Below are 24,755 nucleotides of genomic sequence, written 5' to 3'. Positions count from 1 at the left end.
GAAAACATTTGGTGCATCATAAAATGAAGAGTCCGGCAACAAAGGCCCAGGACTGTTGAGCAGCTAGAAACCTGCATCAGACAACATTCCTCTCCTAAAACTCCAGCAACTGGTCTCCTCACTTCCCTGATGTTTACTGACAGTTGTTAAAAATAAGAGGGGATGCTACACAATTGTAAACATCAACCTGTTCCAACTTTTTTAGATGTGTTACTTCCATCATATTCAAAATGAGCTAATAATTTCCATGAAAAGTTACAATTTCTCAGTTTCAGAATCTGGTGTGTTGTTTATGTTTATGAAGCAGACACCCTCTCTACTTTTAAGTCTAAGCTTAAAACCTTCCTCTTTAATAAAGCATATAGTTAGTTATAGTTATGCTGCCATAGGCTTAGACTGCTGGGGGACCCACCCCCCAATGCACTGAGCTCCTTTCCTCCTCTTGACCATCTCTCCTCTCCTCTCACCCCGCAATTCTCACCACTGTATGTCATTAACTCTGTGTGTTCTCTCCCGTAGTTGTCTTTGTCCTCCTCTGTCCCCCTCTCTCTGTCCCTTTCTGCAGGTGTTCCCCGGCTTTGAAGCTGTGTGTCTTCCAGCGTGCAGCTACTGGTCCTACCAATCTGCCCGATGTTTTGTTATTGCTTTTTGTTGCTCTGTTCTTTTCTCTCTCCCCTTTCCACTCCCCCCAACCGGTCGAGGCAGATGGCCGTCTACCCTGAGCCTGGTTCTGCTGGAGGTTTCTTCCGTTAAAGGGAGTTTTTCCTCTCCACTGTTGCCTATGGCTTGCTCCAGGGGGAATTGTTGGGTTCTCTTTATATATCTTTATAATCTTGACTTTATTCTGTAAAGTGCCCTGAGATGACTTTGTTGTGAATTGGCGCTATATAAATAAAGTTGAATTGAATTGAATTAGTGAATAAAATATGGGTTGATGAGATGTTCTGAAGATTGAACAACTATTAGCTCAGTGTTCTAATATCCACGAGAAATACCTGCTATCACAGCTAGAAATTGACAAAAGCAAATGCATGGCAAGGAGGAGTCACGACGACAGGTCAGATGGAAGATATCATCATCATCCCCACAATTGGAGATTGGGTTCCAAGCCACAAGATCAAAGTAAGAGCTTAAACACCATAGGTGGCTGGCGGTACAAATGAACAAGCTACTAGTGGATGGGAACTGAAACCTTGAATGGTTGACTGAAGGCCACACAATCCTGCTCCTGAAGGGCCCTTAGAAGGGAACAGTCCCATCCAACTAACACCCAATAACCTGCCTCTACACAACAGCACCTGTCAGGCATCATAGTGGCTACGATGAGCAGGCACATGGATCAATACATGAGCAGAGCCCAGAAAGGAACTGGTAGCAACACCAGAGGAGCAAAGCACCAGCAACTGTAAGGTAAAGCAGTCACTGGAGTCACTGACATCAAGACAAGGAAGCTCCTTATAATGCATAGAGGGTTTCATCCCAAATCCAGCATCCTGAGACTGTAGACTAAATGGAAGGAAGGAGGATTAGTAAGCGTCAGAGCCACTATCCAGGATGAAACAACCAAGATCCATGAATACATCAGGAAGATGCCCCAGTGTGATGGACAAAGCTGGACTGAAAGACAGCAGAGAGGCACTAATTCTGGCAGCACTGTAACAAGATCAATAGAGGCTGGAGTCAGCCATATTAGGCAGGCTCTGCAAAGATACCCTGAGACAAGGGTGCAAGATGCTAGCAGGCAGGGCAAACATGCAACGCTACAACCAAGTGGCTGGCACAGTGTGCAGAAACATCTGTGCGGAGAACAGGCTGGAAGCCCCAAATACAGAATGGGTCGCGATTACAAAAGGTGGTTGAGAATGATGCAGCTGAAGATCCTGTGGGACTTCCAGATACAGACGGACAAACTGGTAATGACCAACCAACCTGACACAGTAGTTGTGGACAAACAGAAGAACAAGGTATATGTACACACACACACACACACATATTATATTACAATATTACAATACAATATTAGACATTGCACAATATATATAATATACCACTGGTTTCAAATTTCTTTTCAAATTAACAAAAGGATGAAATATGTTTGTTTAGACTTTTTATTGCTGTGTAAAATTAAAAATCCTGTATTTCCAATGAAAAAGTATCAGTCTTAAATAACACAAATAAAATCAGGCAAAATAAAAATATTTGGCAATAAGACTTGATGTTCAGTGTTTGGGCAAATTCAATTTGCAAATATAGCACATCATTGCTGCTCAACTTATTAAGTAAAAATGGATAAAAATGTTCACTGTACTGTCTCTTGACAAACTACCATCTTTCATCATCTGGTTGGGTAGCATTGAAAACCAAGTAAACTATACAACACCATATTTCTCCCTATCAACATTTAATACTGTTTTTAACTGAGGTCCTACAGTAATTTCATATTAACCTTAAAAAAACAAAGTGAACACACAGAGTAGATGTGCTTATTAGTGGCACACCTATGGTATTACTGGCACTTCTACCTACAGTATAGTGGGGGGGGGAAGAAGTCTGTAGCTGCTCATCCCGCAAATCACCGCTGTTACTGTACTGTACGTTTGGGCTGAGCCTGGTCAGTCAAAGTGCTGCACAATGTCTAAGCGATGCAACACATCCTTGTTATCCCTAATACATCTCTAATTGAGACAGTAAATCTACAAGTGTCTTCTTCTGAGAGTCGCCAATACAAAGATATAATAATTAATGACAATGCAAAACTTCAAGTATATTCCAAACGCAGCTCATCTGTCTAACATCTACATCTGGGTGAGGGATCAAAATCTAAGCATGCAAAATCTACTGCAATGTGCACCCACATTCTCTTTCTGTGACAAACAGCAATGTGCATAAATTAGCAACTGGGTGCTCTTTGAGACTTAAGTTTGGCGCGTCATACTGTGGCATCAAAGTCAGCTCATTCTCTAAGAGGCAAAGAGGCTTATCTTTACTACAATGGCGATCTAAACATTGGGTTACTTAATAATGCTGCACTTAACATCACACATGTAAAACATGAAGCATTAGCATTCAAAAGTTAAGCATTTTGAGTTCTCTGGGCACCATCTCTAATGTAACTCTGAACAGCAAAGATTAGAACATAAAGTGACTGTTAAAACATTTATAAACATAAAGCTTCTGATAAGTTTCAAAATAATTTAGATTCTAAATATCGAAACAAAGTAATTCATTATACAGCCAGAAAAAATACGCTTTTTGTTCTTTTACATCCATTTTCTCAAACAAGAAATAGTTTTTTTGATATCATTCCACATGTGTAACAGCATTCACTGCATTAATGGAATACCTTACAAAATAAATAAGTACATAAATAAATAATCATTGCATTGTTTAGTGTTTGTTATTTTTTCCTTTTACAGTACCATGACTTGTAACTGTACAGTGAGTAGGTATTATACAGCAATTACATTGAGAATCGAACCGTTAAACCATTGTCTGGCGTTACTGGGGATAAAAGGAGGGACCAAGGGTACTGGTGGTTTGCTGGTCTGAGCAGGGCCAAACTCTAATAATCTGAATAGGCCCTTTAGCAATCCCAACTCATCTGGCCTTTCTTTGTTTATCTTCCACAAGAGCATTTGGCCAAGGGTGACGTTCCATCCGGTGTTCAGAGCTGCCCCAAAATCAGATCCATACCAGGATTGCTGAGATCAGAGTTTGGCTGGGTGAGATCCAGAGGAGAGGGTCAAAAGGCAAGGTGTCAGGAGCCAAAGTTGCCACGGTGACCTCAGAAGTGGCCCATCCTGGCGGCAAAAAGGCTCCGGGAGCGTGGCATGGCCGAGGAGATGTGGCCAAAGCTGGACGAAGGCCACTTCAAGATGAACTGGGAGGTCACTGGCAGCAGATACCTGGAAGATGGACAGGAGCAAGGGATGGAGGATTTGAGGGAAGGATGAATATAATGAGAGGATTAGATATGCACAGGTCACAATTTAGAGGTCAGGGTGAATTAGTACTCATAACTGAGACCAAATATCACCCATTTTTCATATATTGATTCTACCATTTTTAGCCATCTCCATTTCCATATTTCAACTTTAATAATGGCCTGATTATCTGAAGATATTGACCTCACCCTCCCCTTGAAAATGTGAACAAAGAAAGGGAAAAAGAAGAACTGTGAGATGTGATCTGGAGTGTTTTTTTTTTCTTTTCTTTTTTTGGTTTTTGGCATTTTTGAATTGAATAATCAACTGATCACTTTGTTTATAAAATCTCAGAAAATAGTAAAAAAAAAAAGTCTTATTATTCCCCATGAAGAAGGTGATAGACAGTCTTATTTTGTCTAAAACTAGTCCAAAACGCTATTATGCACTATTATGTGCTGTATTACTGTATCATAGAACTTTCTCCAATATTTGTTGCAGCTCTAATTTTGTAAAATTTATCAAATCTGAAATGTCATATGTGCATAGTGCTATCAGTTACAGTCCTGTTTAATTACATTCTATGTAGTATTTATGTATCTGCTCATAGTAGATTATAAATTTAATATTGACAGATGCTTCTTTTTTCTTTTTTTTAAACCGAATTTCTGGTATCATGAACAGAACATCCTCACCTATCATTCCGAGGCATAGACGTCAGTACCTTTCTAAGACTTTCTATGACACCTTCCACCGAGACAGAGCAGTGAGGCAGCTCCTGCTAACAGCGTTCCAGTACCTGAGAATGAGACCAGTGTCAGGTTGAGATAGAGTCAGGAGGGGTTGAACCCTGCTCCCGTTTTCCTTAGATACTGGGAATGAGTCAGATATGGTTTTCAGAACAATGTCAGATGGGATGATCATATCCTGAACAAGGTTAACTGAAGGTTATGCAAATGTTGGAGTACTGTTCAGAAGGCATGAGACAGTGGTAGTTTGATCTCCTCGAGAAAAATCAGGCAGAAGAATGACCTGACATTAAGGGACTTTTGCAGCACACTTATCTATTGTGATATACATTATGTGATTGTATCGCCACATCCACGGCAAAGATCTTTGGCTAATAAAGTACATGTAATATTCATTTAGTTTAATGGCTACAGTAGCCAAAAGAAATAGTCTCTGTAGAATCATTTAAGATGTGACAATATAATCAAAAGGGAGCCGCTGGGGCTGAGTATTACAGAGTGAAGAAATAATATCTTCTTTAAAGCTGGTGCAGCGATATCACACTTTTTCTCTGACAGCTCTTTCTCTGTGAAATGGCTCTTGGACAAATTAGCCGAGCAGCTTCTTCTAAAGTCGACCAGAAAGAGGGGGAAAAAAGCATGTCGCTGAGGGCTTCCGCTTCAACACAGCCCCAGACCCAGGAGAGTTAGGAAAGAATCAAATTAACTTCATTTAGTCCAACAAGAGTGTCCTTGAAACAGCTTCAAATGGGCCGTAGGTATCCCTCCAGCACATCTTGTTCTTCTGTGACTGGACTCTGTGAACAAGGGCTCAGTCCGGCACTTCGTAAACTCCTCCACTTAAACCCCAAAGAGGGGGGCAGGGTGTGCTTCGCTTTTCCCTTTCACGTGCACTGCTGCTACGTAGCACTTATGGATTTTTACAATGATTTTGTGTCACCTTTCTGTGGTGACGCCTAAAAGTGCCTAAACAGAAAATCAAATAAAAAACATTTACTGGAGCTGAGTGTTTGTTCTCCTCTGCTATTCACTTTGAGAATATTCTGCTTATAGAAACCCTCATGATGGGGTAGTGGCAAAGAGCGGGGGTTGGGGTGGTTCTACTCATCCAGCTGGCTCTTCATTCTATATTTAATTGAGCCCTTACTCGGCATCTTCCAGGTTCCTCACCCTTTAGATCATGAAGACGGTCTTGGCAACAACACGCCTTGGAAGCCAGAGAGAGGCCTGTTCAGGCACTTGTGCTTTCCAATTGTTGACAGGGAGTCTGAAAGCCACTCTACGGCTTCATTTGTACATGCAAAGCTACAAACTACCTCTGTTCCTACTGACAGGCCTGCCATGCTGATACTAAATCCTCCATTGAGATGCAACTGCCACAGTGAATTAAGAGGAGGCCAGGAAAAATGACATACCATGAGTAAGGATGGAGGGGACGACTGCCTTGATAGCTGACGCAATCATAAACCAAGAGGTACAAAGAGGCTTGAAGGTTATCTGCAGCCCACATTCAGCTCAACACCCCAATTAACCCTAATTACTGCCACACTTTTCAAACAGATGAAAGTTAACAGAATCTGAAACTTTTGTCATCATGGGGAAATTGTCTTTGGGTAGTGACAGTAATTTCAGGCTTAACAAGAAAGTCATTAGTGAAGCTATTTGGCTACTTCCTCTCATCTACCCACACAGGTTGAAGGACGTTTCTAAGACCCATGAGGATGTTGACACACCTGATCGGGCACTAGGCACAGGAAGGATGCTTGAATGAGAGCGGGCAGGTGTGGTCAACAATGGAGACCCCAAAGTCTCAGGCTAACAGAGCCACTTTGACGTGTGTCAAAGGTTGCCAAGAGCTGTTCAAGTGTATGTGTTATGTATGTGTGTATCCTGTACATGCACAAAAAACTGTTCAGTGATTTTGGACTTGGAGCCGAATTCACCTGCTTATGTGATCCTAGATTTCAATGTTATACAAAGGAGTCTGACTGTAGGGCTCTAGCAAAACAAACTGGTAAGGTTTAATAAGAATTCTTATCTACTTAACCCTTACAGTCTTTAAGAAACATCGTTATTGTTAGTAACTGTTGTGTCCCTAGTTGTTGTTGTTCGGTAACTGGTGTTTCAGTATAGCTTATAGTTCTTAACCAACTCATTCTTTGGTGTTTAATGTTTCCGTATTTCCTAGTTATGTCGCATTATAAAAAGAAATAAAAATATTGTTAGTATTGTTATTAGTAATTCTTTTTTAAAATATTCACATTTAAAGAAAAGGTTCACATTTTCATGCCTGATTTCTAGAACAGTACTCACATGGTTTTTGGTTGCACTATTTCTTACTTGTGACTAAACTGGCTGTTAAGAGGTTCCTCATTAATGGAATTGTACTGTGACGAGAGGGAACAAAATCCACACGGAGTTCAGCTTGTAAAGCAGTGTGAGATACACATATAAGGTGGAACCTTCCTAAAGTTAATGGTTTTAGTAGAAAATGTCATGATTCTTTAAATAACTATTTTTTTAAGAAACAAAAACTTTGGTCTTCCCATCACTTAAACTGAAAGTAATGGGAAGCTATTGCTTTGACACTGAAACATACATATACGTGCATGGGAATACTGTTTTGAGACAGTTTAAAAAATGTGAACCTTAACATTTGCTCTTGAGTCACTAAGGAAGGACGGATCAGCTGTTATGTAACAGTCACATGACATGTTCATGCAAATGCTTATATTGTCATTTACCCTCACATTTTAGGCGTCAGTGAGAAAACAAACCTAATTACTTCTCAGCTATCTGAAGTGGCGACAGGATGCCACTGTTCTCTGCATGCCTGATGGAGAGATGTGAAACCACACGATACAAGCGGAGTCTTTTTCTATCTTCTGACAAAAAGAAAGCAGTTCTTAGATTCATCATTGCACTGATGCGGTGCAGGTGTGGTGCTCAGTTCCTACTAAGGCCACTCATTCTGAAAATGCACTCAGGGTTAAGATGCTCTTGATAAAAGCATCTTGTGAAAGGTATAGTTTATCATGTGGCAGCACGATGATTAGCTGGTGATGTACAGGAAGCCTGCCAAATGGTTGCAGTGTTGACAAACAGTGTTCCAAACAGTCGTAATATGGTCTCCTCTCCTGCCTTCCTTCTTTTGCTTACATTTACAATTTTGGGCTTCACACAATCAAAATGCCATAGTAAGCATATATGTCATTATAAATTATTCCCAATTCCACATATTTGAATGTTAGAGAGGAAAAGGAGAGGAGACTGTGCTAAGACTGTTGGCTGTGCAGCCAAAGTAACCATCAGTGGTCGGCTAGGATCAGGCCTTTGTTACAGCTGTGAGGTGAGGTGGTAGGAGCAGCAGAAAGCAGTGATTTGAGCTGGTGCTAGAAGATGGGAGGGTTTAGCAGAACTAAACCAAGCAAAGACCTGCGTTGAGGGGCGAAGAGACGGAGGAAGAGGAGGAAGAAGAAGCAGCAGCAACAGCAGCAGGGGTAGAGCCATTAGAAGAGGCTGGTCCAGCAGCAAATGGCAAGCTTTTTACACAGACATATATAGACACAGAAAAATAAGGAGAGACACACCAATGCATGCTTAAATGGACTCTCAAGGATACCTACTGCAAATATATTGACATGCTAGTGTATCATTTTTGCATGCTTTTGATATTTAATCCAATTACAATTGTTCCCTATATCTTTAGGTTCTCAAGATTGTTGAATTGATCCTCAAAACACACCCAGTCAAGCTAAAACAATCAAATAGCATTGATGTGAGATTAGTCAAAATATTAAAGCTCTACAATTGTACACAAATCCTACACGCTGTTTTTTTTTAAACAGCTGAGGTTTTTATACTGTAGGCACAAAGTGATAGCCTGTTAAAATATGCGCAAGAGTTATGAATCATGTAAAGCGAGGCCCCAGGAAAAAAGGAGCTCTCTCTCTCTCGTAAGGTCATTTGCTGCACAGGCTCATCTGGGCTCTAATTGAATTAAGCAGGCCTCAGGGGGGCCCAGGCTAACCTGAGCGCTAATCTGTGGGCCATTATTTCCTGTTAACAGCGCACTCCCTCTCTCTCACTCCCTCTCCTTCCCCTCCCCCCTCCCTGTGTGCCAGCCCAAAGCATATGTACTTTAAAAGTTCACTCACTCCAAACCTGAGCTGCTGTCTCCTGCAGGGATCAACCTTAAAAATAGAATGAAGCTGATTTTTGTTTGTTTATTTAATTGGGGTTATGTGATGAAGATGATGGCTTAAAGGCTCCATGCAGGAGAGAGAGGAGATGCTTCCTGAGAGTTTTAATGATGATAGCTGTTGAAATTTCAAATCAAATATTTCTTGTCTGTGTGAGTGTGTTTATTCATTCAGTTTCTTAATTCAGTTTTTTTCTGTGATTTCTGGGGGGCATGTAACAAAGTTTATTTCTAAGCATCTCTTTAGTTTATACCCCTTTAAGAAACTCAATTTTACCCTGTTGCCATTTGAACCTACAGTAAATATCAATCAGTGGAACCACAATCTTTTTACAGAATGGGTCTAAGGACGCACATTTTTGTCCATAGTCCATTCTTGTCACTCTCAAGGATTTGCTTTCACATTTTGTTTACTTTTGCTTTCAGGTATTTAGATTGGTTCTCTTTCTAGAAATAAAGTTACCCACAAGGAATCTGTTTTAATCTAGGACCCACAAGACCACTGGATCTTTTCCAGCCACCCGACTGTATAATGAACTATCTATTGCAGCAGGAATGCTACAAGAATCTTTCAAAAATACAGAACTCAGCAGGAGGACATCACAAGCTTGGGTGCCCTTCTCACCTAGTGTCATCCCATTCTGGGCTGAGTCCGGTCAAAGAGCCACGGGACTCTGAGACAAACTTGTAGACGACCAACAGGCAGTCTCGGCACAGCTGGACCAACCGGCGGCAGCACTGTAGCTCCTGCGGTGACACCACCTCACTGCTCTTACTGAAGATGGTCTCCCACGATGAGCTGGGGAGCACACACAATGTCAGAGATAAAAGGAGTACACACACACAAAGATCAAATTAAATACAGTAAGAAGTAATGAATTAGCATAACCCTACATTAATCAAAATGTAATGTGTGACCTTTCACTGTTCATCTGATATGTTTATACATTTGTGAACACATTCTTGCACATAACCATACAGGAAGACAAACAGACACACAGAGAGAAAGAGTGAAACAAATCCAAGTACAGTTAACCCTCTTTACAACCCCGGACATACCCCTGACTGTGAGAGAGCTTCAACAACTGAGACACACAACCCCGGGGGTTTGTTTGATGTCTACCCCTTTTCACTCCTTGGGAGGTGGGGGGTGCTTCCTTTGAAAGGGTTTAGAACTGTGTGTGTTTCCATTCTGTTCCTCTAAGTCGTTTTCAAAGCCTGTTGAATTCATGGCCCACAATAGCTGCTAGGCCGTTTGATTGTTAAGTCCCTTAGATAAAATATCAAACAAGAGACAGAAGTTGGGGGTTGGGGAGGTACACCCGGATTTGAAGTGTGCTTTTCGATGTGCACCTCTTCACTGTCGCCGCGTGACATACCCCCTGTTGTGTTCATCCATGTTGGGGCCACAGCCTGCCTGCGGGGAGGGGCCAGATGATAGGCTAGCAAGCTAGCTGGATGATCCAGCGTAGGTTAAAATGAGACAAAGGCTACATGGGGAGCAGCATGCTGGGTAGCTGAGGCTAGCCTAGCCTAATCCTCTTGGACTTTTACCGCTTCACCCAATCTTTTCTTTACGGCTTTTACATGTCTCATTTTCACTTTTCCCATTGTATCTTTATCATCCACTCACTTCTTCCTCACTCTCCCTCAATTACAACTGCCAAGAAAGAAGGGAGGAGGAAAATAGAGAGCTGTGGGCAGCGACTTCAGTTACACCCTCTGAGCCCTCTGTGGCGAGGGAAACACAGCCACTGAACAACTGAACTGTAAAGAATATGGAGACGAGAAGGTCAGACCTTTATCACAGGCAAGATGAAAAGCCACCAGCACAGCAGCTGTCAGGGTTGTATATAGGGGTCTGTGTGAGGGCGCTAATGTATGTGTTTGAAGAAATAAATGTGTGGAAACCAACCTGATGCATTTGAAAGATGTCTTGCTGTTTCTATATGCGTGTCTGCCTTTGATGGAAACAAAAGATATGTTTAACAAAGTCGGTGTGAACCACTGATAAGAAACAGTACAGTTTTGTACTGTATGTCTGTGTTGTGTGCTGTTTTGGAGTTTCTGTACAGGTATGATCAAATGGGCTGTCACTGCAGTGACTCCTTCTGTAGGAAGCCACTTTGTGTCGCATCAAAAAAGAAAAAGGAGAAACCACATAAAAACTCACTATCAGATATCAAAAGTATCAGATAACAAACCAAAGTAAAGGAACCAAGGCCTTCATTCACCTTCTTCCTGCTTACATCCATCCCCTCTTATTTTTTTGCTACCACCTGTGAAAAAGCTCTGATTAACACCTCAAATATGTGACCTTAATTTGCACCCTGTCTCCACCAAGCAACATTTTTCTTGCAACCCCAAGAGCTTTCAGAAAAGTGCAGCAGGGTTGGTCTGTCACTCATTTTGCTGTATGTCATTCAGTTGACGTTGCCTTCCCAGTCATTCTGAATAAAAATGGCAAATTGTCCCTGCTGTCACTGAAACTGGTACTTTGATGAATACTGGGCCTAAAGATGTGGAAAGATTGCGTGGTGCATGAACTTGTAGTTATGCAGATAAAAAAGTGAATGAATAGAGCGGTAATTGGCCTGCAGTTTGATCACGTTTGTGTGGATTCTAAAGAATTGTTTTTAGTGCAGTTTTGATTCTTGTGATACTGAGGGAAATGTTTCTTGATTTAAGTCATTAATTACTTTAAATGATTACTGTAAACTATAAATATTACTTTAATATGTGTTTACAGTAGATTTGTCTTTCAGTTTTCTGAATTTGATGGTTTCTTGTAAACAAAAAATGCATCATACAATAATTTGGAAATGAGGGAGCATCTAAAAATCCCCGCATTCCACAATTGTGTGACGACCAAATTGATCAGAAGTATATCTTGCCAGTTTTGCACAACTTATCCCATGTCAGGCCCAAACTGGCCTACCCAGTGTTGGAGAAGCAGTTCCACAGGCCCTGTCCATGACTCCAGAGCAGTCGGTTGAAAACACGATTAAAGAGCCGGCAGAGGTGGAGGCTCTCCACATCTGGCTCTCTCCAGATCCGCTGCAGTGCTGAGCGTACATTTGTACGTACAATATCCAACACCTGAGTGATGGAAAAAGTAAGAGAAAGATAAGAAAGTCAGTCAGAGCGTCAGAGGTTTAAATCAAGGATGTGATAATGAGGGAAATTAGGGCTGCAAGACAAAGGGTGGTAGTTTTTTTAATTAATATGCGTGAGTTGGCATTTGTTCGACTGCAATTTCTTTTTTTATCTTATCTAAAACAAATTAGCAATCACAAGGCTAAGGGATTCACTCTGTAATAAAGAACAGGCTTACATTTGTATTAATAAATGCAGACAGGTACATGCACACATAAGAATACAAACACACACATACTTTATATATAAACATCCTGAAAAGTACAAATCAGACTTTAGACACATACTGTATAGTGAGGATTTGAGCAGGGTTACCTCTGCATTCATGATAAAGCATGTACAGACATAAGGTGTGTGTGTGTTTGTGGGTGAGTGGGCGGCAGTGGCACAGGCAGAGGAAGGGCAAAAAGTGCTGGGAGAGACAGTGGAAAGCATGGGAAAGAGGACTAATTGCTGCACCAACGTCAGTCTTAGAGAGAAGGTGTCAGAAGATCCCAGGCGGTCTGAAGACACCTGTGCCATCCTTCCATCTTCCACTCTTTGCTTTCCTATCCCTCCCCACCTCACCAGCTTCTCTTCCTGCCCTTTTCTTTCTCTTTTCACCCTGCTCAGAGTGCAGCGCTGTGGCTTTTTTGACTTTGATTCCTCGCTCCTCATTACTGACGTGCCCGTCTGACAGTGTGTTTGTGTGTTTTCGATGCGAAAAGGCAAGATTTCCCTACAGCAATATGAGGCGAGTGAGATCCACACACACTCAGACAAACTGATAAGATGAGTAAACACACACACAGATATGTTCTAGTATGGTAATCAGATGGCAGAGCGGTGAGCGCTACATTCCTGACCTCTGCCTGCTGCTCATTAGGCTGCTCCACTCCAAATAAAACATCAGCTCGCGCCGCCACAGCCCACAACACAGCTGAGCACAGTTGTGCAGAACGCAGTGGCTGAGAGATCACATCATTACTGACACGCCTACTGAATGCCATTTCACGTCTTGTCCCCTCTTCTGTTTTGTTTACATTCTATTTGGTGTCTCTACCTCTCACTGTCGAATATAGTAATGATCGTCATGCCTGTCTTATTTTTTCATCTTTTCCCTGATGTTTGGAGATTATACTTGTGTTTTTAAAACTTTTTTAAAAGCATTCAAAGGAACAGTTACCGCTAGAGCAGTGACATTTTGTCATGTTCACTGGTTTTTACATTGTACATCCATTCCCTACAGGGTGACTCGATAGATTGTGTGGCAGCAGGTACAGAGAAAGGCAATTTATAGTTGTCAGAAAATAAATGTGGCCAAATTTTACGACTTTGAGAATTAGTATATAAAAAATGTATAATTATCTTTGACTGCTAATAATTACTACTGTAATGAAGTACCTCTGCTCTGCATCACACCTTTTCTTCTTAAGTTGTTTTTAAACCGCCAATACTTTAACTTAACATTTTCCATCTGCAGTTAATTCAATTCAGTTTAATTTACATTGCAGCAATTCACAACAAAAATCATCTTGAGGCACTTTACATAATAAAGTCAAGACAACACTGATTTAAAGAGAAAAACAAATCCCCCTTGATCAAGCCTCTTCAAACATTTATTCAATAATATATATAAGACTTATTATATTATCATGGTTGTGTTATTTTGTATAATTTGTGTTAATCTCTTAAATTATGTTACTTCATTCCTGCAAGTAACTTGGTTATTTTAGATGTTATCTCTTGACCTTCCATCCATTACTTGGTCTGTGTAGTTCATTTTGGTGACACACAGTCTGGGTCAGGAGGCCCAGCCTTGCTTACTGTATGACACTAGAAAATTGGTTATTAGTTAGAAGAGGAGACAGGTGCGGGAATGACATTTCAGGAATTTCTATCAGCCCCTATATAGACAGCATGAACAGTATTGCTTCATTGTGAGATTATACCATCCAACATCTCAATAGGAAAGCAAAAAAAATAGGAAAGTCCTGACTTTGTATTCCTATAGTCAATATGCCTTTCAATTCTTGTGAGTATCTTGGCAAAGCAGACCTGCAGCTGTTCAAAGCTTCACTAACAAAGAGAGCTATGATTCCATTGTGTATCCTCCTTATTAGATGCTGTCAGTGCCAACTCTGGGTAAGTCTAACCATCTTCCACTTCTCTAGTGGGAAGAGACTGGAGGTAAGAACTCACCTTCCGTTGTTTTGTTGAGTCCAGCTTCACTAGCCAATAGGAGGCCACCTTTGGTTTATGGTATTTCCAGTTGTCGAGGATCTGAGGAAAAAGTGTCATCGTGATGAAATCTTTCAAACGTGCAAAAATCTTATTAGAGATCACCATTTTTTAGATGTAGAATCGTAATCAAAATGAGGTTAGAAACAAGTTACAGTCCTCTTACAAATTACCGCATCTCTAGAAATTCCCAGAAATCCCCTGTCACTTAGGGTTACCACAGTAGTCTTACAGTCATTGTATTGTTCTGTTCAGTTGCTGCCAAAGACAATAACAATGTGCAACAGGCTTTGGTGAAACATATTCTGAAGAGGTGTTCTGTGCACTTCATGTTGCTCTGTAACAACTTGTCACTGCTAAGTTTGAGTGTGCCATGCTACAGGAGTTGAAGTACTTTTCTTTTACTATTTCATAACTTTAAGAATGTGTCAGAAATGGAGGAAGAACATAAGGTTTAAATCTAGAGCACATGCAGTCATCCTGGCAGACTTTCTTTCATGCCTCAGCCCAGGGACTGATGTGTTCATCTATCTGTTAATGTAATGTGATATAGTTTCTTGTTTGCTTTCAAACATACTGTAGTCTTGTTTATAGAAAAGTTACAAGTTTGAATATGACAGAGCCAGGGATAGAGCTGCAATGCTTGTGTAATATTTGGCATGTGACATTTACCATTAAACAATACAGGATGTAAGAGATACTGTAAGATGCTAGAGATTGTTTGCTGTAACATATCACTTAGCTGTTTTGTTTTCCTTGTCTTTCTTGTTGTAATCAAAGCCAAACCATAATTGAAAATGCTTATATTGTATGTGGTATCTCACTGGTGAATTTACAGAAAATGCAGCAGAAACAGGTTTTATGGGAAAATCAAATTGTGATCAATCATTTTTACAGGGGAAATGCTATGTTTGGAGGTGTGTCAAAAATCCCTAGAGCATAAGTTGTTACGCTCAAAAGATGTGCTGGATATCCCCATGCACTTGCTCCTAGTGCCAACATCACTGTGTGTCTACAGGCTCTGTTGTTGTTGCTCTTGTTGACTTAGTCTACATCTCCCCACTGGTGCACATAAACCTCTCACGTAGCATGCTAGATCCCCTGCAAACAGTGCTCCCATTGGGAAGCTCCAGTGTAAACTATATGTGTACTCTCTCACACTCACACACAACAGTCTACAAGGATTCACAGATACAGGGCCAAGGTATACAGTAACATTTTTGTTCACTTTCCAGAAAGTTGCTTGTTTGTTTGTTTAGTTTTCCCAACATAAACCTTGTGAACCTATTGGAATGAGCTGCATGCTCATTTGTCACATTTGTTTTATACACACAAAAACTACCCTCAATTAAAGCACAACAAAACCCACTTGATACATTTCACCCTCCAATGGTCGCAACTGTGACAAAAAAGCAGGTTTTGAGTGAAAGACAAAAGAGGCAATTACTCTGATATAAACACATTATTAGCCCAATTAGACCTCAACTTTAACTCAAGGAAAGCATAAGGTGCCAATGACTGTTTTTAAGCCAACTGAACACTCCTTTTCTCCTGAGAAAAAGAGTGAACAGTACAGGTGCAGCTGCTCATCTGCGTTTCCATGGTGCACTCATTAGGGTTTGTTAAAAGTACAGGTGTAGTGGTAATTGTCTCTCAACACCGAGACCCACCCAGATGTCATGCACACACATCTGGGTCATTTGCGGGCTTGCCCTAATTCAACTTTAATTAAACACTTGCTGGCAAAAAAACATTTAACAAATACATAAGTATTAGTAATATTACAACAGTCTTGAATGTTTTTTCAGTTTATAAAAAAATAATAATAATACTAAATTTGATTTGATGGTCACTATTCGAAACATAGCTAAACTAAAGTTAAATTAGTATTTAAGAAGACTAGAAAGCTATACAATATAACTATAACTATAGGTACTAAAACGCATAAATGAAAGTTAGTCTACAATTTTGACTTTTTGTAGTTTAAGATACATTATGTAACTAAGAGATCAGCTTCATAACCTTAATATGGAGAAGCGCCATCAATGACCCTTGGCAAGACTCACGGAAAAGCATTGGCAGTGTGAAGATATTTTTTCATATGTAGACCTGTTAACAGAACATTTTGGAAATATTTTTGTAAGCAGTCAGCCTGATGAAGACTAGTAAAGTCTGGCCGGCTGCTATTTTTTCAGCACCACAGGAGTAGTGCTGCTGGTGAACAGCTGGTTTCTTAGGACAGCGATGGCCGTAATGGAGGTTTATTTTAATGCAGATTATTTTATTGTCATTTTCTTTATTTTCCATGAAGTAGATAAACATTTATAAAACCTGCCCATTCTACACTGTCACCAATGGAATATATTAGTTGTTGTAAAAGTAGTTATATCAGTTATATCACGTTAACCTTTTAAAATATTTAAAAGACCATAGAAAAAGCAGCCAATATTTGATTCTTGGGTAGCATGCTACCAAATGTTCAGGGGGGATAATGGCAGAGATGCAAACTGACTGCCAGGTTGCCACTGGGCTTGTTTGAAAGACAATGGAAGCCAGGCCAAAGCAAAGAGGCTATTGTAAAGGGATGCAAGGACGTCACTTTCAGTTAGGCTCTAGAGTGAACGCACCTGGCTACAGAGGTGGCTTTGGGAATAAAGTGGACCTGGACTCAATGTTTCCTGCTATTCTCCATCCTTGTTTATTTATTTTCTTTCTATATTTTTTACTTTTACTCTTTTACTTAATTCTATTTCTAAATATGTGTAATTTGTTAGAGAGAAAATGTGTAAGGGAATACACAAATAAAATAAAAATAATTTGTAAGGTAATACACAAATACAATAAAAATAATGCGTCAACCTCATCAAGCACAGCTTCAGCCTCTTCCTCAGTTTTGCCTGGAAATCGGATCCTCATGGCGGAGAGTGCAGCCAGAGTTTGACGCACCAGCTCTGCCTCCTGCTCCTTACTTCTCAGGTTTATTAGTGGATCACCCTAAATGTAAACAAAAGCATAAACTGTTTGTTCAACCCATTTACTATACAGATACCATACATATTATTCTTATGTTTTATTGAAAACAAATGTGTCATCTAACATTTAAATCACGCTCATACTGTATTAATAGTATACTATTAACAGACATGGAAGAAAGGGAAGAGTCAAAAGGCTTCATTTAATTATTAAACACTTATACATTATTAACTACTTACATTATTTTTTTACAATTTTATTTATTGATAAAAAAAATAATTTAAGAAAATAACAAATTTAAGATTTAAATTGTCTGTCAGAAGACCTCTTATCAGCCCCAGTTTATGTAGCAAAGATTCAGATGTCAATCACTTCCACCTACAGTAGGAATATAAAGTATGTGATAACATGTCCAAACATGGTTTTATATTACATGTTACAAGATATTATTGCATTTTATGTGTTTCAGTTATTACTCTAATTATTAGAGGGACTGAATTTGACATTTATGAGCAGGCATTTTTCTTTGTTAATGGGGCCTGGTGTCTCAGTGGTGCAGCATTGGGGATGCAGAAGGCCGTGGGTTTTAACCCCACCCCACCAGGTGCAGTGGGGTTTATACTGCCCAGACAAAATGGCAGTGTTGCGGCAGGAAGGGCATCTGGTGTAATCTGGTGGATCTCATGCCGTTGACTCATGCCAAATCAACGTGCGGAACACATTCTGCTGTGGCGGCCCCTGAAGGGACAAGCCGAAAGCCGTTGATTTGAGTGGATCATTATTTACATAGCAGTGAGCGGAGAACAGTACACACAGCGTGTATGTGTAAAAAAAACAAATTACCATTTTTCCATTGTCACAGCAATGCAATGAAATTTCCCAAATGAATATGAAGTTATCCTCAATTTGTAATTCCCACATTGAACTAAAATGTGCAGGAAAATAGAAACTAGTTGGTACACAAGCAAATAGCCAATGCACTACTTTTTTGTTCTAGAATTTTCCCTCTTAGTTTATTTTCAATGTTAAAAAGCATTCTTCTCCATTATAATTCATTCCACTGTATCCAAAGGTTAAACAGAGGAGGCAGTTGGAAAGCAACAGATGGCAACATAATAGAAGATTATTGTGGGCTACTGTACATTATTGAAGGGAACTGCTTAGGAGATTCTTATTGAGCCTGGATACAATATATGCCACCAGAAGAGAAACGCCAGGGAAAACATAAGCTATGATGACAGAACAAGTAACTTTGTGCGTCAGATTTCAATGAGATACTGAATACTTGATTGTTTTCCTTAAACCTAACTGGAGTAGTGGATCAGCAGAGAATTACTGCATTGAGCAAAATAACAGCTTGTCTGTTTAAAAAGGAATGTAGTATACTTTGACTGTGACTGACAACTTATCTCACACATTCTGAACTGTAAAGAGGTAAACCTTCACTTTGTGTGTGTGTGTGTAGTATCTTACTATGTTGGAGTGGATGGTCCCCAGGCTGTTGCTGTGAGGCACACGGTGGGTGGAGCCGCTGCGGCTCAGTGAGTGGGAGCGTAGCGTGGCGGAGCTTGGCCTGACAAGGGGAGTGGCCATGGGAACTATAGGAGAAGGCCTGGTAGACAAAGCTCGCACCTCACTGGGCGATGAGAGGGAAGCGATGGAGCGAGGACACGAGATGGAGCGCCTGATTGGTCCAGAAAGCGTGGGTGAAACAGAGGGTGCGGGGTTGGTTTTGAGTGACTTTATTGGAGGTTTCCAGTGTATGCGACCTATGAAGAAACAGAAGAGAGGGAGTGGAGATGAAAACTGACTCACTGTCACACTTCAATTTCTTTTCTTCCCACATCCTCCAGTCACTGTCAAGCTCTACTCTCTGCATTCCATCTGTTGCCGGGTGGCTATGGAGATGAATCGTGGCATTAAAATTCCCACAGCCGTACTCTGGCACACTGGCCCAGTGGCCCAGTGTGTGTGTGTGTTATTAATGACCACAAGATGTGTAGTCGAAACCAGAAACTAAGCAGTGGTCTTGTCTGCTTTGGGGATGGATTAAGGAGCTTCTCTCTCTCTTTCTATCTCTCTTTCTGTCTGTCTCAGACACACACACACACACACACACACACACACACACACACACACACACACACACACACACACACACACACACACACACACACACACACAGGAGATGGAACTGAAAACACACTGACACTCTCTATCACCCTTGAAACTCCTCCAGCTTGTCTACCAGCCAGTGTATTAGCGTGTACTTTTTATTCCTACAGTGTGTCTGTCTGTCAAGTGTGCACACAAGTGATTATATATGTGTGTGTGTCGCTGCCGACCCTTCTGAGGTTTTGCCATTGCCAAATGACAGCATTATGGGGCTTAGTCCTAGCAGCCCTTTGGTGGCTTGGTATGAAGTAGGGCTTGGCAAGGTTGTTGTCTCTTTCTGCACATGAACACGTACACACTCAAATACATACACAAATACTTGGTCCATAAGTTAGGCTTTTTCATGACTTTGTCTCTATATATTGTGACAAATGTAATGAGATCATGCAAGAGTCTTCTAGTGTGCAGTAGAAACTGGTGGAACACAATGCAACCAGAGAATTTTTTTTTCTTTCCAAGGTCAGCACATAAACCACTGTGAAAGATGTCCTCTTCCTCACTTCTTAGAGCTGAAAGTGAGTTGATGTATACGACTTTTGTGAATTTGCAGGATTGCTTGACACTTATCACTTGCACTGGAAAACAGGGAATATCTAAGCATAAACTCAAGGTGTTTTCAAGGTAAACAATAAAAGGGGGCTTTTTGTTATCCACTACACTTCTCCTCATCTATGCCTCTTTCTTTACCTTCCATTCACTATAACTGCACTGTTTAGGGCATTTCTCCCTCTTCAAACGGTTTTCAGTGTTTCAACAGTACAGTATATGTCTCTCTCTGTGTGTGTGTGTGTGTGTGTGTGTGTGTGTTTGTGTGTGTGCATGTGTATGTGTGTTAACAGCTGTGAAGCTAGGAGGCGTCTTTACTTGAGAAAGCAGCAACAAAGATGCACACCATTTTATCACATCAATTAGACACATCCATACTAGCTGGTTGCTGAACATCTGTAATGTAGCCCCTGCAGGCTTTAACCATCACAACCTGCTGTTGGACTGTGTGTCTGAGAAAAGTACACCACTTTAGAGTAGATGTCATGTGCTTACAGCCTCACATGATCAATTCCAATTTTTGTTTTACAAAAATTATACAAATTAACACTCACTATCTCTCCTTTGCTCTATCAAAGTCAAAGTGGACATACAGTTGAAATAAAAAACTGAAATCTATATGTTTATGTAGGAGCCTGGTTGTGCACATTTTTTTGTTTTAGGGATTAAGCTAAAATCAGATGGCTGTCTACAGCTAAAAAAGAGAAAATCAACAAACAGCCGGGAGATGAGAGAACAAGACAAAATGAGGAAAGACAAAAAACTAAATAAACAAAAAACAGAGACTGCAGGTAACAGCATCTCATCTGTAATAATCCCCACATTTTGGCTTCCTAATAAAAAGATTTTTCTACATTTTCATACATCCTGCTGATTTACCTGCACGCTCAGCCAAGTGTTTTTCCTTACTTTCCCCAAGGTCATAGGAAACTTTCTTCTCCCTCTTTTCTCCACGTCTTCCTCCTCCTTTCCTCCTCTCCTCCTCTTCTTCATCTGAGGAGGAGCTGGAGTTCTCAGCGCTGCTGTCGCTCGTGAAATCAGCCAGGTAGTCCGGCCGTTGGCGTCTTGGTGTCTGACTGCATTCAGGCATTGTAGTCAAGGACTGGTGGGGACAAACACAGATATAAGCATGCACACCCGTCACCTTACATATGTCTAAATTGATCCATATATTAGATGGATTTGTTCACAAATACACAAATGAAATTGCCATCTTTCTCTCCTGCACACATACACTTTAGTTATTTATTTGTTTTAATAATTTTGTCAAGGAATCTGCTGCTGATGCCTTCATTTCCTAACCTTAAATCATCCATCTGTCCTTGTTTTGAAACAATGTCCTCTTTAAAAAGTCTAAAATTCAAACAGCCTGTCACAAGGATTTAAGTACAAGAATAAACACACCCACTTAAACATGAAGTGGGTGTGATGCTGTGAGATGCTGTCAATCTCGCTCAGCCTTGCCTCACCCTCAGCCCATTACTATGTGTAAGACTATTGGTAGGCCATATGCCTACATGTATGCACAAATACACAATCATACATGCAGTCCTTTATAAGCTATAAATAGGAACACAAAAGGCTTTGTGCCTTAAACAAATTTTACCTGATTGGATATACTGTATAAGGTTAAATTCAAAGGTAGAGTTATTGTTTAATAGCAAATGTTTTACATATCTGAAAGCTTGTGAAAATAAAAGAGAAAATTCTTGTATATAAGGACATCTGGCAAGTGCCCTTTTTAACACAAACCTGCTGTACTTTTTTTACAAAAAAGTGTGCAGGATGAAAATCTCAGATGAATAAAAGTGGCTGGCTTTTGTACACATTAAGTGACATTGTGCTCCCACCCTAAAACATAAGTGCCGAAGTATTTTATTTAATTTAAAGTTCATTAAGTTGAGTGTCTGTTTCATCTGAGACACACTGCCAGCATTAATGAACCATTTATACAACTGTTACTCAGTGGTGAGCTCGGGCAGTGCTGTCAGGCCAACCATATTAATAGGCAGGAAGTGATCACAGGGCTTACACTGTCACCGCTGGGTAGCAGTGTGGGTGAGTGATAGAGTAGCCTAGACAGAGAGAGATTAAATACATGAGACGAGAATAAAATGGAAGATGGGAACATCAGATTGATGAGGAGAGAAATAAAGAGGAGGACAAGGTGAATCTGAATGTGGGAGCAGAGGGGGATGGAGAAGAGGCACTGAATAGATGGAGAGAAATTGAAATAAACAGAGAGAGAAAAGGACACTGGACAAGTGGAGAGAGAAAAGGAATGGATAAAAAGTGAACAAGGCTAAAAGAAGGAGATTAAAGGCTAGACACTGAACAGATGAGGTTAAAGACAATTTTCAAATGTGTCCATGGAAGAAACTGTAAACTGTAGAAAATGTAGGGTAAAATCAAGCTAAATGTTAAGCTGTGAATAAATATAGGTGTACAGTGTCAAATAATTAGAAGGATAGGAGTTAAAAGAGTAAAAAAATAAAAGACAAAAAGGAAAAACAAAACCAAAAGAAAATCCTAAATATTTGCTAGTTCTCCCTTCCTTTCTTACTCTACCTCGTTCTCTGATTATTTTCGCAATGATAACAAACTTAGCATCAAAATCCTATCTCATAATCCTCCTGTCTTCTGGCTTTTGTACACTCATTTTTTTCAGTTTCACCAGTTGGCTTGTTAGCACACTGTAAAGGATTGCTGTTGTTATGCCTCCATGCCAGCGGCAGATGAGGCTGGATGCAATACATTTTCAGGTTTCTATCAATGTTATTCTTGTGAACACAGCTACTTTTTGTTTGGATTACAGTCCTCTTTCTTTCTTTTCCTTTCAGCTGTTCCCTTTCAGGGATCGCCACAACGAATCATCTGGCTTCATCTACCTCTATCCTCTGCATCCCCTTCTCTCACATCAACTAACTTTATCTCCTCTCTCACTACATACATAAATCTCTTTTTTGGTCTTCCTCTAGACCTCCTGCCTGGCAGCTCCAACCTCAGCATTCTTCTACCGATAAATTCACAGTCTCTCCTCTGAACACGTCCAAACCACCTCAATCTGGCCTCTCTGACTTTATCTCCAACACATCTAACATGAGTATCATTCTCACTCATACTCTTATCTAACACACCGGACACTTTTCTCCCCCTGTTCCAACCTGCTTGCACTCGCCTTTTCACCTCTTTTCCACAGCCTCTGCTGCTCTGAACTGTTGACCCTAAGTCCTGTGGCTAACCTTCATTCCTCTGCTTTCTAGAGCAGACCTTCGCCTCTCTAGATTTTCCTCTACCTGCTTCCTGCTTTCATTACAGATCTCAATGTCATCTCCAAACATCATAGTCATGAGACTCCTGTCTAACCTCATCTGTCAGCCTGTCTATCACTAGAGCAAACAACAAGGGGCTCAGAGCCGATCCTTGCTGCAGACCCACCTCCACCTTGAGTTCCTCTGTCACACCTACAGCACACCTCACCATGGTCTTACAGCTCACATACATGTCCTGCACCACTTTAACATACTTCTCTGCCACTCCCTCATACAATACCACAGCTCCTCTCTCTGAACCCTGTCATACGCTTTCTCTAAATCTACAAAGACACAATGCAACCCCGTATGACCTTCTCTGTACTTCTCCATCAGCATCCTCAATGCAAATACTGCATCTGTTTTAGTCTTTCTAGGCATGAAACCATATTGCTGCTCACAAATGCTCACCTCTGCCCTTAGCCTAGCTTCCACTACTCTTTCCCACAACTTCATTGTTTGGCTCATCAGCTTTATTCCTCTGTAGCTGCCACAGCTCTGCACATCTGCCAAGTTCTTAAAAATGGGCACCAGTACACTTCTCCTCCATTCCTCAGGCATCCTCTCACTCTCCAAGATCTTGTTAAACAAACTAGTCAGGAACGCTGACTGGTGCCTTCTCCTAGACACTTCCATACCTCCACAGGTATGTCATCAGGAGCAACTGCCTTTCCACTCTTCATCCTCTACAACATCCTCCTCACTTCACTCTTACTAATCTTTTCTACTTCCTGCTTCACACCAGTCACCTCTTCTACTCTTTGTTCCCTTTCATTTTCCTCATTCATCAACTCTTTAAAGTTCTCCTTCCATCTTCCCATCCCACTCCTGGCACCTGTCAATAAATTTCTATCTTTATCTTTAATCACACTAACCTGCCTCACATCCTTCCCATCTCTATCTCTTTGTCTGGCCAACCTGTATAAATCCACCTCTCCCTCTTTGGTGTCCAACCTAGCATACAAGTCCCCATATGCTCTTTGTTTGGCCTTTGCCACCTCTACCTTCACCTTATGCTGAATCTCCCTGTACTCCTGTCTACTCTCTTCAGTTCTCTCAGTGTCCCACTTCTTCTTAGCTAACCTCTTTCCCTGTATACCCTCCTGAACTTCCTTATTCTACCACTGAGTCTCCTCTGAGTCAACTTGAACCTTGCTCCTAAATTTTGAGGCATCCTACCTTTCCATCTGGTCTCTTGGACAAACAGTCTATCCACCTTCCTTCTCTGCATCATGTCAACCAACTCTCTATTCTTCCCTGTCCCAGCATTCAAACTCCCTACTTTCAGCCCTAAACTATTGGCTTTCCTCTTCTCTCTTTCTGCCTACAAACACGCCTTTATCCCTTATTCGACAAACAGTAGCACAATTTCCATCAGCACCCTGTAGGTCAATAGCACCGGTGGCGGTCATTGTTAACTGTGTGACCGATCTGTTATGGAAGTCCAATTCGGTACGGAAATCTTAATTCGCATGTTTGATTTGGCATGTGTTTTATGGCG

General features: G+C 40.8%; 1 protein-coding gene across 7 annotated transcripts in view; it reads right to left on the bottom strand.

Moving 5' to 3' along the window:
• Positions 1-2,079: 2,079 nt before the first annotated feature.
• Positions 2,080-24,755, bottom strand: part of ttll7 (tubulin tyrosine ligase-like family, member 7) — a 67,471-nt gene continuing 44,795 nt past the window's right edge. For 2 of the 7 annotated variants that reach the window (XM_067514051.1, XM_067514050.1), the window contains exons 15-23: positions 20,823-21,045; positions 18,696-18,991; positions 17,109-17,243; positions 14,211-14,291; positions 11,812-11,972; positions 9,499-9,672; positions 8,108-8,214; positions 4,619-4,722; positions 2,081-3,905 (exon numbers count right to left, since the gene is read on the bottom strand). In XM_067514051.1, the coding sequence (XP_067370152.1) occupies positions 4,652-4,722; positions 8,108-8,214; positions 9,499-9,672; positions 11,812-11,972; positions 14,211-14,291; positions 17,109-17,243; positions 18,696-18,991; positions 20,823-21,045 (1,248 nt within the window). In that variant the 3' untranslated portion in view covers positions 2,081-3,905; positions 4,619-4,651. Of the gene's footprint in view, positions 3,906-4,618; positions 4,723-8,107; positions 8,215-9,498; positions 9,673-11,811; positions 11,973-14,210; positions 14,292-17,108; positions 17,244-18,695; positions 18,992-20,822; positions 21,046-24,755 lie in introns of all 7 variants that reach the window. The other 5 variants (XM_067514053.1, XM_067514052.1, XM_067514056.1 and 2 more) reach the window with 5 other exon arrangements.

The sequence above is a fragment of the Channa argus genome, chromosome 8 (genome assembly GCF_033026475.1).
Source record: "Channa argus isolate prfri chromosome 8, Channa argus male v1.0, whole genome shotgun sequence".
Lineage (NCBI taxonomy): Eukaryota > Metazoa > Chordata > Actinopteri > Anabantiformes > Channidae > Channa > Channa argus.
The sequence above is the reverse complement of the archived record's forward strand: the minus strand, read 5'-3'. Positions and strand labels throughout refer to the sequence as shown.